Raw genomic sequence first — 21,089 nt, 5'->3', positions numbered from 1 at the left:
GTAGAATCAGCTCTAGCCGTAGTTACTGAAACATTGAGAACTGGAGGAAATGCCTAGGAAACATTCATTTCATAATCTACAGAACAGTGGATCCATCTCTGCTAATGTGGTCTGAATAGCTTTCTCTTACATGGGCCCCACTGTTTGAGTCCATCATCTCACTTATCAAACAAATGGTGTCAGGAAGGGTGAACATCTAGATGAGGAGTAATTAACTATTAAAATACTCTAATTGAAGTGGATCTCACTAAAGGTCTATTACCAATGAGTAATAAAGCCAATATTATTGCTGATTCTTTTGGGATTTCAAGACGTATTCATATTTAGGAATATTCTCCACCCTTGAATGTAAATACCTTCTGAGAGATGCCAGCTAATGGTGATATATGAGCGTAAAGGTAAATGTAACCTACCTCATGCAGCCAGCACTTTCTGTACCCAATTTCTGCACATCTATGGATTTGTGCCAACAAATTGCCCAACAATAATGAAAATTTCTTTTTGGAGCTAAATACAGTTGTATGTAAGTCAAATGAAAATTTAAAAGGTCATATTACATCTGAAAAAAATCTGATTAAAAAACCTGAATATAGCTCAGATGTTATGACAATCCAGAAAGTAAATTAAAGAAAAAAAGAGAGGTAATTCTGTTAACCACCTATAAGCAAAGTCAGGGAAGGGTAACTTAGATTAAGACAGTCAGCAGTGAGCATCAAAGACCTTTTTTTTTGTCAGCCAGAGGGTGCACAGCATCAACCCAAACCTTTACAAATATCTGGGAAGCAGATGCTGCTTAGGAAATGCTTGGAGTCAGAGCCCTGTGTGTGCCATCCTGGTCCTGCTTTACTGCATCCCCTATTCACATAAAATACATGACAAAGATTTTACAGCCTCGGTTTTACTAGGATTCATTTTAATTTAGGTTAACTGGAGAAAATTTTAAAAAGCAGCTATTTATGTTGTGAACATGTTGTATAGAATTTCATGAATGAAATTTTAATTAAGAACACATTTTCCATCCAATTCACGTCATTTCACATGTTTTCCAAGTAGAAGTCAACTTCTATTCTAATTTACTGAAGAGAACATGTCTAGACACTGAAAGATTATAGGGAAACATAAAGATAAGTGGAGCAGATACACAAACACTCTGAAACTGACTCTGCTCTCTCATATTTCAGCTATTTATAGGAACAGATTTTCAGATTGAAGAGAGGGTTCTGGGAACGGTCAGGGACCTTCCCTGTGAAAACATAATTTCTACCACAAATCAAAGCATTTTTCATTCATTTCAGTAATTCGTGTGAGTGAATTCAACCCAGCTTACCAACCATATGTTCTGTTTCCACAATTCACACACCTTATAAAACATTGCTCCTTCAGTGTGGTTCCTGAACAATCTCTCACTTGTGGTTCTGGAGAAGTCATAAAATCAGAAGTGGGAAAGTGTTTTGTTTCCCCTTAGAATTGAGACTTGCACAGCTGAACGGTCCGTTTCTTGGTCCAGAGACCTTCCCTTTCTCCAGACAGCATGGTGGTTCTTTCCAGACTATGGGAACTTTGTCAAGTCTCACCTCATCCCTTACCCTCCAGGGAGCCGGATGCACAGCTTCCAGGAATTTTGTAGATGAAATTATAAAAACTTAAAATAATTGAATAATTCACTAAACATAAAAGTAGAACACACACACAACTCACTGCTTTCTACTTGACTCCCATCTTTATCTTTTGCGCAGATTCCAAGGCACCAACTCCAGCTTTTCAAGTTGAAGTACAACTACTCTTGCCTAGTTCCCTGGTGCCCAGTGATTTCTTCCTTTCACAGCATTTATTCTTTTCCATCTGGTTTTTAAGGATGTCATCTTTTCTTCTCCTTCACAAGACACATACCAAAGAAAGGTTTTCACTGGATGCAGTGACTTGATATACTCCTATGACTCAGGAGGCTAAGGCAAAAGGAATTTCAGACCAGCCTGGCTTACACAGAAAGACCCTGTTTCAAAAAGTAAATGAAAGTTTCTCAGCTTTGCATGAAGATGGAATAGAAAGATATGCAGGAGTAAGAGTGGTTCTCTCAAGGTCCATTAGAGTCTGCGTCTGAATTCTATAGCAGATGCCGAAGAGGGTCACATCAGTGTCCTCATGACAGCTACCTCACCTGCCTTGTTCTATCAATTGGTCCATTTCCTTCTAGCAGGTGGGTGAAAAATTCAGTGCTTTGACTTTCAGAAATTCTAAAGATCTCAGTATCTCAGAACCAGTGGACCCTTGTGCCACTGTCCACCTGTGGAGAAACATCCCCAACTGCCTCGGTGCTTACAAGGACACAGTGGTCCACACTGTTTTTGCCTTCACTTGTATGAAAGTTTATGTATTTGTACTTCAAAGTACTACCAAACTTCTACTAATCTCTATCAAATGAAATCATCACATAAATTGAATTCATTCAAAGAAAAATAACTGTTCAGACATCTTTGAATACCATTTAGCTATCATACCCAATGGCTGTGCGTGCAGAGTTGAACTTTTACCTTGCAACTTTTCCCACTTAATTACTTCAAGTTCAAAAATTAGTAGACTCTTTTGCTTGGTGTGTTTGTTATATCACCATGTCAAATGTCACATGTACTTCCTGAGCCCCAATAAGACTCCTCAGAAAAGCGTTGTGTACTTGTCAGCATTGTAGACTCAGTGGAACCCCCAAATGCTTCCACCAGTTGGCCTGAAAATTCCTCTCTTCTCAGCCTCCTCCTTCCAAACACAAAACAGAAAAACAAAAACAAACTTTTCTTGAAGTAACCCCTGTGTGACTTTTTAGGGTCATCTGATTCAGATCCACAAAGACTTGTTCAAGTCTGTTTGCTGAAGTTTGTTTTATTCCCAGCTAGCAGGCTGAACTCTTCACTTGAGCAGCTGCTGGTCTGAAAAATGTGATCTAAAAGATTCTGTACTCCAGCCACTAGCCCATTCAGAGGTAGGGGATGATACTTTAACTGGATGCTGGTCCAAAAGTAGCTGTTAACCTGCACCCCTTATATGCATTTTTACCAGTAGTTATGAAGGGCTTGTTGATGGTGGTATTAGAAAGGGCGAGACACGCTAGTTCTTGTTTGCTATGGGTTGATTCTGAAGGCTCAGATTTCATTTTGATCAGCTAAGGGTTGTCATCACTTACTAAATAGTAAATAATAATAAGACACTGAACTGAAAAAAGGACAGTAGGCTATATAAGAATTGGTAGTTCTTCAATCTCTTTTATCTTTGAAAAGAAGCAAAATTCAGAGAAATGGAATATTTTAAAACTGATCTGATTTTTGTTAGTATGTAAGATGGTTTTTCTTGTAACAAACTCAAAGGAAAATCAGAGATATATTTCTTACATTTTAAATCAACTTTGTATAGCATAAACTTAGTTACATTATGTATTAGCTATTTCTCTTCTTGCTATGCTGTACTATCTAACAGAAGCAACATAAAGAAGTAAAATATTATTTTGGGTCGTAGTTTGAGGATGTGGTTCATGATCTCAGGGAGGGCATGGTGGTGGGATGAGCTCTAGCTATGGCAGCCAGAGCGGGAGGCAGCTGGTCACATTGCATCCAGTCAGGAAGCAGAGAGATGCATGCTGGTGCTCAGGACAGTTTCTCCTCTTTCTTTTTTCACTCAAACTGAGACTCCAGTCCACAGGACGGTACCACTCACATTCTGAATGGCTCTTCCTTCCTCAGTGACACCTCCCTGAAAGGACTCTCGTGGTCACAGTGATGTGACTCCTTCTTGATTTTAAATCCAGTCAAGTTCCTTATGAAGATTAACCACACTATAATAAGAAAATAAAGCTGTATTTTTAGTAATTTTTAGTAGATTTTAAATGTTCTCACCAATAAACAGTAACTGAAGTGATGAATATTTTTATTTTATTAGTTTTATTGTCAGTACTGAGATTAAAGCCAGGGCCTCATGCATGCTAGGCAAGTGCTCTAGCACTTAATTTTCACTAGGAAAATATGATAAAGTTCTTATTTTAAATTTATTACTGTGTATGCAGAGTATGTGAGTGCAGGTACTATGTCATGACATGTGTGGAGGCCAAAGGACAACTTTGTGCATCACAGTCTCTCCTTCCATGTTTATGTGGGTTCTAGAGCTTGAACTCAGGTCCTCAAGCTTGTGTGGCAAGTGTTTTATCCACTGAGACATCTCTCTGAACCACATATTATTAGTTGGCTTTATTTATTCATTTTACAATGTCTACATATAAAATGATCATATTGTATGTCACAAATATGTAACTCATATTTAGAAATTATTACCCAAGGAAGTTGAGAAAAATGAAATAAAGTTTTTAAAATAAAAAAATCAGATTCTATGGTTTTGTCTCCTATCATATTTTTAAAAATTTATATAGTTAAGGTAAATGAAACTCATTTTATTTAGTCAACAGATATGACCAGAATACAATGTATGACAAACATTAAAAATATATTTTAAGTAACAGCAGGAGATATAAATAATATTATTTATTGTACTTGTTTTAAATTTTTGAATAGAGTTTTCTCTTTCATGTCATTAGAAAGTTATACAAAATGTTATTCTGAAACCATGTATGAGTAACTGGATTATAAATTAATGTGGCTAAATATTTTTTTCATATTTCTTAGGAAAATCTGATTTGAACTAGATTTTAAACTCATTTAGAATTAGTCCTAGGGAAGGAGGACAGATGTGATTGAGAAAATAAAAGATGGACTCTTGTTCTATTAGCAGTCTGGAGCAAACCACCATGAGGCTATGATCTTCACTCTTAGGCCATCACTGTGCCCTCCTAGGGTTCTCCTAAAGTGCCTCAAGGTATCCACTGCCTGCCCCACATGTAAGGCTTTGGAAAGAACTCTTGGGATCACAGTGGCTTCTTAGAGACTGGACGCTTTAGCTTACCTACCTGACCTTTACATAGAGGCTATTATAGATCTTTTTATAACAGCCGAGGCCCTATAATGGTCTTTCATGAAACTCCATGCCCACCACACCCCCAAGCTAGTTCAAGAGCTAATTTTAGTGTGTACATAGTGGACACCCAAAAATATCATTAAAATTCATGCTGTTGGCAGAGCTGGGAGAATGACTCAGTTGGAAAGTTCTTGCTGTGCAATGAATGAGGACCTGAGTTCAGATCTCCAGATGCCTTTAGAAACTGAATGCAACAGCTGGCATCTTTAACACCAGTGCTGGGAGGCAGAGACCTGAATCCCTGGGGCTTATTATTCAGCCAGCCTAGCCGAGAGGAAGTCTGATTTCACTGAGAGAATGTATCTTAAAAAGGAAAAAAAAGTGGAAAACAGTAGAGGAAGACATCTGATGTTGACCCCTGACACATGTGTGTTTACCAGCATACACAGAAGCACACATATAGCACAAAAACACATACACAAAATTCATGTCATCAAATGACAAAAATAAGTTGTTTTAAAGGTATTGTGTATATAGCTCACATGTGAACTATATAAATACCAGAGATTGCTGTGGAAATTAAAAGTGAGTTATAGCCATAGTGTAGGATGACATGTTAACAGAACATAAATTAAATTTACTATTAAAGAAAATGTTTCCCCCCAAATGACCAACATTTGAACACAAATACCCAGAAATAATAATAATACAAAATAATCCTTTCTGAACATGTGTGCAGACATTAAGGAGGGAAAATCAGACAGTGCAGTGAACACAAACAATGGCACACTCCTGACTTAACATTTTCTTTTACTTTCTTTTTTTTGGCTGTTATTTCATTATTTTTTTAATTAAGAAAATCTTTTTTCATTTTACACACTAATCAAAGATCCCCTTCTTCCCTCCTCCCACCCCCCAAGTCTCCCCTCCCAACCCATCCCCCACTCTCTCCCACAAGAAGGCAAGGCCTCCCATGTGGAGGCACATTCAGTAGAGGCAATTCCAAACCCTTCCCCATGCCTCAAGGCTGCACGAGGTGTCCCATCATAGGTAGTGGACTCCAAAAAGCCAGCTTACGCACCAGAGATGAATTCTGATCCTACAGCCAGGGGGCTTTCCAACAGATCAAGCTACATAACTGTCTCACCGTGCAAAGGTCCTAGTACAGTCCCATGTAGGCTCCACAGCCATTGATCCAACTTTCATGAGTTCCCTCTAGTTTGGTTTGGTTGTCCCTGCATGTTTCTCTGTCATGATCCTGATGCACTTGCTCATAGAATCCCTCTTCTCTCTCTTTGACTGGACTCCTGGAGCTATGTCTAGTGATTGGCTGTGTATCTCTGCATCTGCTTCTATCAGTCATTGGAGAAAAGCTCTGTGATGACAGTTAGGGTATTCACCGGTCTGATCTCTGGGGCAAGCCAGTTCAGTTCAGGGACCCTCTCCACTATTGCTAGTAGCCCAGCCTGCAGTCATCCTTGGGGATTCCTGACAACTTCTCTAGCACTGGGTTTTTCTCTATCCCCATGATGTCTCTCTCTACCATGGTATCTCTTTCATTGCATTCCTCCTCCCTCCCTGTTCCAGTTCAACCATCCCTTTAAAAGTGGGCTATTTTGCTGGACTCTGTCTTCAGAAGCACTGAATTGTATGTAAAATGTTACCGTGGTACTAATTCTGTTCTAGTCACCTGAACTCACCCCAGGACATCGCTTGTAATGTGTAAAAGAGTCTTCATTAATGCATGCACACACATTTGCTGCTGTTACATGATTTAAAGCATGGGGGTTTTTTGGTTTGTGTTAAATAAAATCCAGAATTTGCTTTGTTGGTCCATATATATCTGTGACTGCTTCCCACCTCATTTGACAGAAATATTATGAAGTCTGTGTTATTTGTGGACACTGTATATTTTTCTCATGGCAAGGTGCCAAGTTTGCCACTTTTTATGTCATGTCTTGGAAAAATTCTTGCCCAAAGCTGGTAGAAGTCTAGTCCTAGTGAACAAAGATTGTGTACATTTGACGGAAAAATAAAGTACTTATATAATTGAATGTGGGAGGAAGAATTAAGGATGAAGGCAAAACCAGAGGTTTTTATTGTAAAAGCAATAGAATTCTGTACAAGCAAGAGATTTAAAATCAGGAGCAGAGAGAACCAAGAGAAGAAAAATCATTGAATGTTCACAAAATTCAGGTCAAATAAAAGTAAATAGTGTGTTTGCAAAATGGGGAAATGGAAGGAAAGCCAGAAAGTAAGCAAACAAACCAAAACCAAGAAAGGCAGAGATAGAAAGGAAGGATTTTACAATTAAGACTTTCCATGTGTTTGCCAGGAGATGGAGCAGGATTTCTGAAGTGACATCCTGATGGCACTCTCTGCTGAGTTGACTCCTCTGGATATTCAGAGAGGACTTGGCTAGAATAGGCAGGCCTCATGGGAAACTCTGATCTTGACACCTCTGTTGTGACTACCTTACCCCACACGTTTCTGTTCCCTCCTCTTTTGATTTACTTCCCCTTTCAAGCTTGGGAGCACTGACCTTTGCAACACTGATAGGCTGAACATCAATAGGAAAGAACTGTTTTCAGGACGATTGAAATTTAAGAATTTTACAGTAAGCTTTGGGATACAGTTTTATAAACAAAGAGAATGACTCAGGTGTTAGACAAAGATTGATCTTTAATTTTACCAAGGTGTATGTGTCTGAATCTGTGCATACTACATGTGTGTGGGTGTCCAGGCCAGAAGAAGGTGTTAGTCCTCCTGCAGCTGGACTTATGGGTGCTGGGATGAGAACGTGGGTCCTCTGGAAAAGCAGCAAGTGCTCTTTCTGGGGACCCATCTCTTCAGCCCCCAATTCAGGATTTTAAACATATTTGTTTTCACTGTTGATTTGGCTCTACGATACTTAGGTTTTCTTAAGGGGGATTGTTTGTTTGCTCTCTGGTTGAGGCTTCTACATGGGCTTCCTTTGTAGTTAACTCAACATGATACACTACATCTCTCAGATCCAACGTAAGATAAGCTTAATTTTTATTTCTAAGACAGACTAAAACACATTACAGGGAATTTCCCAGATAGTTTTCTCTTGGGGTTAAATGATCAACTAATCAAGTATATGCAATTTATAGTGCTGTGCATATGGATATTATATTCATTACTTTTCTTATTGCTGTGATAAAGTACCTGATAAATGCAAATTAAGGGAAGGTTTATTTTGGCGCACAGTTTGATGACACAATCCATGACGGTGGAAAAGGAATGAGGTAACTGGTCACAATGGATCCACAGTCAGCGAAGAGATGAATGCCAGCATTCAGCTTATTCTTTCCTCTTCCCTTTTCATTAACACATGACCTTAGCCTGCAGGATCATGTCCCCTTATATCAGGATCTGTCTTCCCTTGTCAATTAAGTCTTTTTACAAATCCCCTATGGACATGCCCAGAGTTGTGTCTTCTAGATGATTCTAACATCAGTAAAACTGGCAATTAAAGTTAACTACACAACCTCAAATATCATGAAATAAAACAATCTAAATGTTCTGGGCTTTTAAAAAAGAACCCTACTTTCAAGCTAACAAAATGTCCTAGCTTGGGCCTTTGGTTGTAGACAAACAAAATCAATTTGGAGAGGAAAAGGCTTCTTTGCTTTATAGATTACTGTCCATTATCAGGGGAAGCCAAGGCAGAATTCAAGGCCGGAACCTGGAGGTGAGGAGCATGAATAACACAACTACTGACTTGCTTCCAGTGGCTTGCTCAGCTATTTTTCCTCTACAGCCCAAGCCCAACTGCCTGGCGATGGCATCATCCAGAGTGGGATGAGCCTTCCCACATCAACTACTAATTAAGAAAATGCCTCACAGACAGGACCACAGGCCAATCTGATCTGGGCAATTTTAAAGTTGAGTTTCCTTCTTCCCACATGACTCTAATGTGTGTCAAGTTGACAAAATGAACAATTACACAAGATATAAGTATCTTATATGTATATATACTTTCAAACAATAGAAAGACAGTTCTAATTGTTCTCCAAATTTATGAATTATGGAATAGTCTATAATTATTAATTTCCTAGAAGTACAGTAGCATTTTGATTGTACTTTGGAACAATGGGACTAACATACTTGTTTCAATATGTGTGTCATGTTTTATTTCAAAATTATTTTGTCCTTTAATTAATGTATTATGAATGAACTTTTATATGTATGCAGTCATCTATTTTGAAATACAAAATATATATTAGTATCTGTGTCTGCTTCCAACATGGTGGCTTATCATGTGTGTGTGTGTGTGTGTGTGCGTGTGTGTGTGTGTGTGTGTGTGTGTGTGTGTGTGTGTGTGTAAGAGCAAAAGAGAGTGAGGGCAAGAAGGGTGGGGAGAGAGAATCTGAAATCCTTTTGTTGTGCTTGTAAGCAAACAAGAAACTTTCCAGAATTTCTCAGATGCTGGAAAACAAAAAACAACATGAGATTGTCCAGACCAGTACAGAGGGTGTCCTATTACTCACAGCGACTGAAACATCTAGTGGTCTGCATGTGTGCTGTTTCCTTGAGACCCAGTCTGCACGTGGCAATGCAAAAAGTACAAAGCTGACTGGTGTCTGTGTGTGCAGTGAGCCGCATCACAGAGTAGACCGGGTGAGGTAGCCCTAATATTTCTTAACAGGCGCAAGTCAGTTGTCAGACTTCTGCCCTGAAGCTGTTACCTGATTGACTTGTAAACCAATCTGTTCAAAGTTGACTGCTATACAAGGGTTGTTGAAAATGAAGCTGAGAACAAAAGCCACCAAGTGCTGTACAGCAGAGTAATGGTAAGCAATGTGAAAACTTGTTAACAACAGTAACTATTCTCTTGATTAGATTCCTCTTGTTTGCTATTACCATTTCTTTGAGAGTTTTGAACAATGTGTCTAGAAACTTATTTATATCATCATCATCATCATCATCCTGTGGGGTGTGTGTGTGTGTGTGTGTGTGTGTGTGTGTGTGTGTGTGTGTGTGGAGTAGTAGTAGTAGTAGTAGTAGTAGTAGTAGTAGTAGTAGTAGTAGTAGTAGTAGTAGTTTCAGGGACCAGAAGAGGACATCAGATCTCCTGGAGCTGGAGTTAGTGATTGTGAGCCACTCAACACGGGTACAAGGAACCAAACTCTGGTTTTCTGGAGGAGCAGCAAGTGCTCTTAACCATGGACATATCTCTCCAAGACACACACACACACACACACACACACACACACACACACACACACACCCTCTTTTTCTTGAGATGAAGTTTCACTCTATAGCCCAGGCTGGGCTAGAACTCACTATTTAGCACAGACTGCCTCAAACCTATGATAATTCTGTTGCTTCAGCTTTCTAAATGGTGGGATGGCAGGCTGCTAGAGACATGGCTCAGCAGTTAAGAGCACTGGCTGCTCTTCCAGAGGTTCTGAGTTCAATTCCCAGCAACCACGTGGCGGCTCACAAGCATCTATAGTTGTAGCCCCATGGGATCTGATGTCCTCTTATGGTCTGCAGTGTTGTACTTAGTAGGCAGTGAGAATGGACCACAAAATATAAGAAAACCCACTTTAAGAGAGTGAAGGAAAAGGGAGGCGCACAGTCCCGCCTGGAAGAGAAGTGATAGAAGAGAGCATGGTCTGCTTTTAAAGGTAGCTCAGACACACTTCCTCTAACAAGGCCACTGTAACAATACCCATTCCAACAAAGCCACACCTCTTAATGGTGCCACTCCCTATGAGATTATGGGGTCTAATTACATTCAAACTACCAAACACCTCTCTTGGATTGATGTTCAAAGGTGAAGCAGGAAATATGCTTGGGATCATAGAAGTCCTGAGGCACGATGCTAGAATCATGCTATACCTCTGTAATATTCCATAGAGACAGTTCTGAAAAGAAGAATTATCCCATCTACCCTTTGCATCTGGACTTTTCCCGTTCTCTTACTTCTGTAATCTCACTCTTGCTCCCTGGCTTGCTGTGTGGCTGGGTGGCTGGGTGGCTGGGTGGCTGGTCCCTGATGTCCTCCTCCTTCTCTGGCTCCTTCTTCTCCTCCCAGATTTCTCCTTCTATTTTTTCTCTTTGCCTGCCAGCCCTGCCTATCCTTTCTCCTGCCTCACCACTAGCTATTCAGCTCTTTATTAGATCATCAGGTGTTTTAGACATCCACAATAACACGGCTTCACAGAGTTAAACAAATGCAACATTAAAAAAAAGTAACATACCTTAAAATAATATTCCCCACAGAATGTCAACTCCTTTGGGTATATACCATCTAACAGATTCTTTGTTGGGGAGGGAGGATAAGAGATTATTTATTCTAAAGCCAAATATAAATAATCATGTCCCAGGAACACAGATTTTGGTACTTCAAATTTCACGTTCCAACATGGAAACAATTGGAAAATTTTTATAATAACACAACAAAGGCAGTCACAAATCAAGGCACTTTTCAAATACATTAAATAGGTGGATTAAAGCAAATGGGGAAACATGTTATAGGCCTCAAGTGATATCTGACAATAGTTTTAGCCTTTTAGTTAGTTGTAAATCTGGTGATCTCTTGGGCATTCCAAATGGTTTACCTAATGGTCACAAAGCTGTTCAGGCAGGTATAGAGGAAGGGGGCAAATGGCATTAAGGGGACTAAAGATAGTCTGAGATGATGTGTAGTTAGGCCTGGACCTGCAACATCTGAAGCTCTGATGAGTTAGTCAGCCTTGTAGGTGGTTCACTTGCAAGTGCAGCCAGCATCTCCTTGGGAATTTTTGTTCACACTGTACAGCAATCCCACAGATTCCGAACAAGATTTTTTAAAGAGAGTATCTCATCTCCATTTTGTTCCTATTGTCGTGATAAGTTAAGGTCATTTAAAAGTTGCAGTTTTTCAATTTAATTTATGGTATCATTAAATCATAAAGAACAAAAGTCCCCATCAATAAAATGACCAGGAAAATCAGAGAACATTTGTGCTGTGATGCTCAAGTAGTGACTTCAGTGGCTAACTGCTTCTGTGTGTATAGAATGTGGGGAAAAGGATGGAAAAGCACACCACCTGTGCTTTACATTGTCTCCACTAAAATGTCAAAAATGTTGGCATCCTCCAGGAGAAGTTTCCTGTGCTGCCACTTCTTCATCATTTTTAGCACCAATCAGAATCTCCTGCTGATAACCTGCACCCTTAGGATGTGTCCTCTTCCCCTTTAAGATATTCAGTACCCTGGGATGGGTGTGTGTGTGTGTGTGCACATGTGTGTACATGCGTGTATGAGTGTGCCTCTGTGTTTACACAAACACAAAGAGATTAGGACTAAGGAGACTTTGGTTTCAGAACCTATGTAACTTTTCAAAGAGCTGTGAGGGATTCGTAGTTTTTATTATGTTCAGTATCCTAGAATTTTCAATTAAGACTTCCCTCCATTAATCCCATGTACACATGCAAATAGCTTTGCCAACTTCTATAAAGTGAAATATGAACTAGGAAATTTTAAATCATAGACCCAGGCCTCCTCTGACTCCAAATCAAAAGAAAGTGTGTGTTCTGTTGAGTTTCCTTGTCAGGATACAGGGCTTTGTGTTAAAAAACAAAACAAACCAAACATTGACTCACCACTTACCCTGCCATCTCACAACTCTCACTAAACTTCTTGACAGGATTTTAGGTTCTTAAAATATTGGGTCTATTATCTTCTCTCCTATTTCTGCACAAAATTAACCACAGAAAGTAGGGGTGTGCTCTGATATTTCGACCTGATGGGACCGTAAGAAAGTGCAAGAACTTTGACACTGAATTTCCTTCCAGTGATGGCTGTGACTTGGTTTCTAAGTCAACTTGCCACAAATTAGAATTTCCTGAAGAGGAAGAGTCAACTGAGGAATTGCCTTTATTGATGTAGGAAGACCTTCTCCAAATGAGGGTGGCACTTTCTGGAAGCAGTCCAGATGAACAGGGCACAGCAGAGGAAGATTATTCACCTTTTGCCCTGTTGGCCTCCTCTATTATCAGTGAGGTGATCCACCCTACTGCTGCTGCCGCTGCCTCTTTCGCTTCCTTCTGATATTAGAACCAGCATTTCAAGGCTTCCATCATGGACTAAGGACCAGCAACTCTCCAAGAACCTTCCCAGGCTTTGGTATCAAATTGGGACTGCTGAGAAACCCAGCTAACATGTGAGACTCTCAGACTCTCAGACTAACTGTTGTTCTTATTTCAACATAAGGGACTTAAATTATATTCACATATACACACATACATATATATGTTTGTACACACATAAATACATATATTTATATAATGTTCATTCTATCAGTTCCATTCCTTTAGAGAACCCTGACTAATATACTAGCCATTAGAAAGAGAAAGCATACTTTAAAATTATGTTAACAGACATAATTTAACTTTGATAATTATGTTAACAGACTCACTCTAGAGTATCTATTTATCTTTTCTTTCAGAGATAATAATTCAAATTCAAGTGCTATATTTTGCTTCAGTCAAGAAAATATTTCAGAAAATAAGCTAATTTTCCATTCAAGCTCACATTTTTGTTGAAAGACATATTGTGGTTTAAACACATTTATTATAATTGTTATTTGTGTCTTTCTGTGTGTGTACAGTGGTGTGTTTCTGTGTTCGCGTGCACACCACACACACACACACACACACACACACACACACACACACACACACACACACTGGTGTTCTTGGCAGTCAGAGGCCCAATTTGGGGAATTAGTCCTGTTCTTTCACCTTTATGTGGATTCCTTGATTTGAGTGAAATCGGTTCACAGACGTCTGTGGCAAACTCTTCGCTGCTGAGATATCTTACCAGTTCCCTACTGTGTTCTTTGCATCCATCCCATGTAGTGTAGGCTACCCTTTATGCATAGATTTTTGCACAAAATCACATTCATACTACCAAGAAGGCAGAGAAAATTATTGAATGCTTAGGTGTTGATAAAATACCCATTCCGTTATCACATGTCATCTGTGACCATGTTTTCATGAAGCAGAAGAGGTTTGCTGGGTGTGCGGCTGTGGAGCCATGGTTCCTATATGTTACCTAAAGGTGTAACAGTTATTAAACTCATCCAGTATATTACATAAATCTTAGTTTGTTTTAAGGATCACGACCTGGCCACAGCTTGCCCCACCACAAACAGAGTGATCTGCATTTCAGAGGGTTACCTGTGGAAAATGAAGAGTTCGATGATTTTCTTGTGCCTACTCATATTTATGCCTTGTACCTGTTTTATGGAAGTTTTTGAAAATATTAGGAAAAGATCATTTTATTTGAGAAACACTTCCTTTCCCTACTGAAAATCACCACAGTTGGGCTGCAGAGATGGCTCAGAGGTTAAGAGCACTGGCAGAGGTCCTGGGTTCAATTCCCAGTAACCACATGGTGGCTCACAGCCATCTATAAAAATGAAATCTGGTGCCCTCTTCTGGTATTCAGGAATATACGCAGGCAGAACCCTGTATATATAATAAAACAATTTTTTAAAAAGAAAATTACCACAGTTGCTGATTGCATGATGAGAGAGAAACAGCAAGCACCCCGCCACCTCACTTGAAGCTCAGATCACTAGAGTAAAACTTGACTGACGTATGATGAATTAGCTTTCCAGATCCTGCCTGGACTATGAGTGCAACTCTGTCAGAGTTACCAGTGATTCTTTTAATCACTTGTTTCTGGCATTTGAGCACAAAATAGAATCATTCACCCTCAGATTCTTCAGAGTTAAGTATGGCTGTCTCAGCAAGGGTTTCTATCGATGTGATGAAACACCATGACCAAAAGCAACTTGGGGAAGAAAGGGTTTATTCCTCATACATTTTCAGGTAGCAGTCCATCACTGAAGGAAGTCAGGGCAGGAACCTGGATGCAGGAGCTGATGCAGAGGCCATGGAGGGGTGCTGTGTAGTGACTTACTTTATGGCTTGCTCAGCCTGCTTTCATACAGAATCCAGGAACAGGGGTGACCCACTCACAATTGGATGAGCCCTCTCTAATCAATCACTAATTAAGAAAATGTCTTACAGCCGGATCTTATGGAGGCATTTTCTCTATTGGGGTTCCCTGTTTTCGGATGACTTTAGCTTGTGTCAAGTTGACAGAAAACTAGCCAGCACAGTAGCCAACCAGCATCCATATGAATTTTTTTTCCTTCCTGCCTTCCTTCCTTCCTTCCTTCCTTCCTTCCTTCCTTCCTTCCTTCCTTCCTTCCTTCCTTCCTTCCTTCCTTCTTTCCTTGCTTGCATGCTTCCTTTCTCCTTTCCACTCCTGTCTTCCCACATCCTGTGTGTGTGTGTGTGTGTGTGTGTGTGTGTGTGTGTGTGTGTGTGTGTGTGTGTGTGATGCAGAAATCAAATCTTGGGCCCCATATGTTGTAGTCAAGCACAAGATTGAGCTGTATCCTGCATGAAAAACTTTTAAGAACTAGATAAAGATTTGCTGCCGCCATGCTTCCTACTATTGGAGAAGAGTTATCAGGATGAGGCTTTGTCTTCCTGGGTCATAGGTTAACCAAGATGAGGAGAAGACCCTGTTGACCTACATTGCGTGGGTAATGTGCATATAAAACATTCTATTATGCCAATTCACAAATTTATTTTCTTTCTTCCTACTCTATAACCCAATTCATCTCAATTGAAAAAACACATATGCAAAATGCTGAAATTCCATTTCCATTGCCTGTCGCTGCTCCCTCTTTCTCTTTCATTTATGACATCTGTCTGGGCAACACCCAGGAAGACATATTGCCCTCTGTGAATTCATGAGTTTAAGGAATCATCTAGATTTTATCTTTCAAGAAGATGAGCAAGATAGGCTATAAAACACGTTTTTAAAGTGTTCACTAGATGAAGTAGCATGCCCTGAAGAAAACAGACACCACATACCTTCATTTTATTCTCTCCTAAAATACCTCTCAAATTCCTATCAACTCAATGCTTCCGATTTATATGCAGGAACGTGTTCCTGGCAAAATTACAAAATTCAACCCCCATAATTCTTAAAAATTCTACCTCTGGGCAACATATATAATCAACCAAAAGATTAAAACTTGGACTCTTAAAATGTCATTTTTATCTTCAGCATTTGCAAAGCAGTTACCAACTTCTCTTAGATTTAAGACCATCAGAGTCTAATGTTGAGTATACTTGCCAAAGTATTTTGTTGTCAGCTGACAGCATGTTATAAAGCACAGAGTCCAATCCCTGGAGTTATTGGCCAGGGGTTTCCTGGAGATTCCCAAAACAATACATTCTATTGCCACTGCTTTGTGTTGCCCACAAATGCTTGATGATTGAAGACACCATATGTGTTGGTCACAGGATGTGCAGATATGAAGCTGCAACTGACCAGAAAAGCTTCTTCCCTGCTGGCTGCATTCCATATCTTGGAAGGTGCTGTAAAGGAAGGTGAGAGACAAAAGTTAACAGTCTTCCCCAGCTGTTAACCCAGTGAACTGCAGCAACAATCAGCCTGGCAAGCTATGACCACGGGTGCAATGGTGGCCTGATGTCATGGAGTTATCATCACTGCCTTATTTGATTTAAGGTCCACTCCACAGGAGGAAATGGGTGCCAAGTACTTTAAACATGGCCAAGAGCACATGGTTGAAGAACTCACAGTCCAAAGAGGTGGATCAACTTCTATCATTCTGCTAAATGCATCTAGTATTAAACTGCCCTTGAAATTCATATATTTATATCCTTAGATTAGCGCCACACTTAGACCCTATCAGAGAAGTTTCGCTGTGTAATGCATGGTGGTTAACCCAGAAACTCACGACTGAGCAAAGTGCAGTGAACAAGTGCCAATGGAGAGCTCAGACACAAATAGGACATCCATCCACAATGCCCTCCCATCATTCAGGGGCCATTGCAGAAGAGGGGGTGGAAAGATTATAAAAGCAGGGACTTAGGGAATATTTAAGGAAAGCAGCAATAAAATGACTCGTAACCACATTCTGCTGTACTCATAGATCAGTGCCTTGCTCAGTTATCGTCAGAGAAGCTTCCTCCTGCAGTATATGGGAACAAATGCAGAGACCCACAGCTGGACAATGTGCACAGAATGATAGACTTTAAAACAGTCCATCCTAAATGGATGTCCCCATCAAATCCCTCCCCTCAGGGATCAGAGAACTCTGTGGATGAGGAGGTGGTAAGATTGTAAGAGCCAGAGGGATCAATGACACCAAGGAAACTGTGTCTTCCAGATACAAACAAGACTGACCCACATAGGAACATTGGTGGCATCACACACAGGGCCTGCACAGGTCTGAGTCAGATGCAGTCCCAGAACTGAGAGGGGAAATGGACACAAGCTCCCATTCCTAACCATGAAGCTATCATTAATTGCAGTCACTTACAAAGGAAAAATTAGTTTTCTCCCATAGAGGCTCACTAGGTATACAAACCACATGAAAGGGCAAGGCATAGATGGCCAATACAAAACAAACTCAATGGTCCTGAGTTTAAATGGAGTTGTTTCACCTCACAATCTTTGTACAGTCCTCCCCGCCCTCATCTGTATGTGTTCCTTGTCCTTTTTCTCTGGCCCTTTTTTTTCTGTTTGTTTGAATATTTATGCTGTGATTTATTTGTTTTTACTTAGTCTTATTTGATCTTATTATCATTATCATTATTTTGGATGCCTGTTTGTATTCTTTTTTTTTTTTTAAGATTTATTTACTATGTATACAGTGTTCTGTCTACAGGCCAGAAGAGGGTGTCAAATCTCATTACAGATGGCTGTGAGTCACCATGTGGTTGCTGGGAATTGAACTCAGGACGTCTGCAAGAACAGCCAGTGCTCTTAACCTCTGAGCCATCTCTCAGCCTCGCCTGTTTGTATTCTAACAGGAGAGAACGTGTATGGATTTGGGTGGATGGGGAAGTAGAGAGGGTACGGGAAGAATTGGGGGAGAGGGAGCAGTAATGAGGATACATTGTATGGCAAAAAGTCTATCCTCAATAAAATATAAATAAATATATTTTTAAAAAGAAAGAAAAGAAAGACAGGCTAGAGAGATGGGTCAATGGTTAAGTGCACTGGCTGCTCTTCTGGAGGACCCAAATTCAATCCCAACTTCCAACACAGACATGGTGGCTCACAACTCTTTCTAACTTCAGTTCCAGGGCATCACACTTTCTCTTTTGCCTTCCAAGTGCACTCCACACATGTGATGGACAGACACATAAAAAGATAAAACACTCACACAAAAAAGTTTAAAAAATGTAGAAAAATAGAAAATAAGAAGAAAAGAAAGAGGAGACTAAATTAAGAGAGGGAGGAGAGGTTGGGATGGTCTAGAAGGAGGTGGGGGAGGATATAAGAGTGAATATGGTCAAAATATTTTGTATGAAATTCTCAAAGAATTAATAAAAGTATTATGTCTTCAAAGAAGAATATAAATAATTTCAAAACTTGATCCTAATAATTACATCTTTTCTTGTATCATAGAATCTGCTATAACATACAATAGGCAATTTTGAAAATAAGAGTCACAGTGTTTTCCTAGAAACAAATTCCATAAAACTGCAAGACTAGTCTTTTCTTTACTTATATTCTCTTTGATGTTATAAACCTCAATCCCTGATGAATTCTGTATCCTAAGAGCTGAAGGCATGCTTCAATCCAGTAGTGAGAGTTTGGGAATGTATTTGCTGGGACTTCCTTTTGTTTTTCTTTAAACCGTATTTAAACTTGCCTCTTTACATTATGGAGAACTCTAGGATTTTGCAGGACAAGTAAATAAACAGCAGCATCTTGCTAGTTGTTTTGTAAGCCCAGAAGGATAATGCAACAATAAAGAATTGAAAGCAGGTTGACCAATTTAGATTATGAATTGTAGGATAAATTTTTTTCCTTAATGCAATTCCTAATATGTTTAGAGTAAACATCAATTAATTTGATTGAGTGAAAAGCTGGAAAGAAATAGCATGGATAAGCCATAGAAACTCGGAAGGCTCTGTTTCCTGCTCTGTAGAAGTATTTTAGAATATTTGCATGTTCTCTTTTGGAGCATTGAAGAATTTGAAGATACAGTGAGCTCATCTAAAATATTTAACCATGCCTCTGTCTTAGTTATGTCCATTGCTGTGATAAAATACTCTGAAAAAAAGAAATTCAAGAGAGAAAAGCTTAATTTTTGGCTTGTAGTTTGAGGCATTTTTCCACCATGGTTTTGAAGTCAGGGAAGAGGAAGATGGGTTGCTTGTGCTCAGCATACTTTCTCCATTTTATACACTCCAGAATCCTAGCCCAGAGAATGGTGTTACCACAGTGGTTAGGTCTTCCCATTTCAATTACCCTAATCAAGATAATTCCTCACAGGCCTAGAGGGGTGCCTGGACACCTGTCTTCCAAGGTTCTAGATCTCATTCAGTTGACAACTGAGATGTGGAACTGCAAGTCATGTCAGTAAATACTTGCTCACTGCTTATTTAATGCATATAGATTTCTAACTACATGATGAAAATATAATTTCAATGGTGAGCTCAGCAATGTTGTTTGAACTTAACTTGTAAGTTACTACTGAAAATCACAATCAAAAGTAAATTAATTATCCAAAAAGGTACTCATCATTTAGCCTCAATATTTTTCTCTTAAGCACTACATTTTATGTTGCAACAGAATCTTGCATGGTTTTAAACACAGTTATGGAATCACTAAAATTGATATTATGAAAACCCTGCTGTACAGACCAAACAATATTTAGCTTCTTCATAAATACAGTGTGTTGTGGAATATTAGTTGAAGATGTGTTATATTTGTTTATGTTGTGGAATATTTGTTTAATGACGCAAAGATGTGTTGCATTCTTTTATGTTGCATTTGTTTAACTCTGTGAAGCTGTGTTACTTTGCCTGCCTGAAACACCTGATTGTTTTGATAAAGATCTGAATAGTCAATAGCTAGGCATGGGGGTGTTATAGGAGGGGCTTGCAGGCAGAGAGAATAAATAGAAGGAGAAGAACATAAGAGAGGAGCAAAGGAGAAATGAAAAAAGGAGGAAAGGAGGATCCTAGGGTCCAGCCACTCAGCAACAGAGCCAGTCACGGAGTAAAAAGGAAAGAAAAGATATATAAAAGAAAAAGGTAAAATCCCAGAGGCAGAAGGTAGATAGGATAATGTAAGTTAAGAAAAGCTGACTAGAAATAAGCCAAGCTGAAGCTAGTTATTTGTAAGTAACAATACACTTCCATGTATTTATTTGGGACCTGGGTGGTGGGGCCCCCAAAGAGCAAAAGAGTAAGAACAAAAAACAAACAACAATAGTGTCTGGTGCATTCTACATTTTCATCGAGGGGTGCCTACTTCAGAGCACAGCTTTTATGTGTGAACACACCCACCCAAGATACCTTTGTCTTCATCATCCTATCCTTGTCATTGTCCTCTGGCAGTAGCACAAAACCTGAAAACATTTCATAAGAAGAATGACCAGCCTCTTTTGTAGAGTCTGTGCTGACAAAATCTTTCCTGATACCATTGGACCTCTTGAGCAGGTCATCTTGGCACCAGTAGACCTTGTGAGCAGGTCATCCTGGTACCAGTGTACCTCATCAGCAGGTAATCTTGGCACCAGTGTGCTTCCCGAGCAGATCATGATACACATTTTGCAGAATCACAGATGCTGCCTCTCTCTTCCAGACAGCCTTCTTGCTCTGCGAGCACTGAGCTGATCAGGATATAAGTGAAGCTTGGTCAATTCAAACCAAATGAAAGAGAACAGAAGGGTCATTTGATAAAGGGTTGTCAAAACAAGGGCCTGGTATATGAAAATGAATCATCTTGCATTACTAAATGGAGACAATTAAATGAAAAGGAAAGTTCTTAAAATGAAAACAAATTGTATTCCTTATTACCCAGCATCATCCAATACGTCTCTCTATATCCTCACACCTGCTTTGACATTTCAATAGACGAAGGCAGAAACAAAGAGAATGTGGCATATGAAGAGGGGAAAAAACATTTTTTTTTCTGAGCTGAGTCTATATTTTTAGTATATTATTTCTAAAGCTAGAGTTTGGGGTCTGGAGAGATGGCTCAATGGTTAAGAGCACTGACTGCTCTTCCAGAGGTCCAGGGTTCAAACCTACACCTACATGGTGGCTC

General features: G+C 39.5%; 1 protein-coding gene across 6 annotated transcripts in view; it reads right to left on the bottom strand.

The window, feature by feature from the left end:
• Window positions 1–7,018: 7,018 nt before the first annotated feature.
• Window positions 7,019–21,089, bottom strand: part of CUNH8orf34 (chromosome unknown C8orf34 homolog) — a 470,016-nt gene continuing 455,945 nt past the window's right edge. For all 6 annotated transcript variants that reach the window (XM_052716420.1, XM_052716411.1, XM_052716412.1 and 3 more), the window contains one exon: window positions 7,019–16,372. In XM_052716420.1, coding sequence (XP_052572380.1) covers window positions 16,230–16,372 — 143 coding nt within the window. In that variant the 3' untranslated portion in view covers window positions 7,019–16,229. The remainder of the gene's footprint in view (window positions 16,373–21,089) is intronic.

Source organism: Peromyscus californicus, unplaced genomic scaffold (assembly GCF_007827085.1).
Source record: "Peromyscus californicus insignis strain IS unplaced genomic scaffold, ASM782708v3 Scaffold_5__1_contigs__length_169319896, whole genome shotgun sequence".
In the NCBI taxonomy this organism is placed as follows: Eukaryota; Metazoa; Chordata; class Mammalia; order Rodentia; family Cricetidae; genus Peromyscus; species Peromyscus californicus.
The sequence above is the reverse complement of the archived record's forward strand: the minus strand, read 5'-3'. Positions and strand labels throughout refer to the sequence as shown.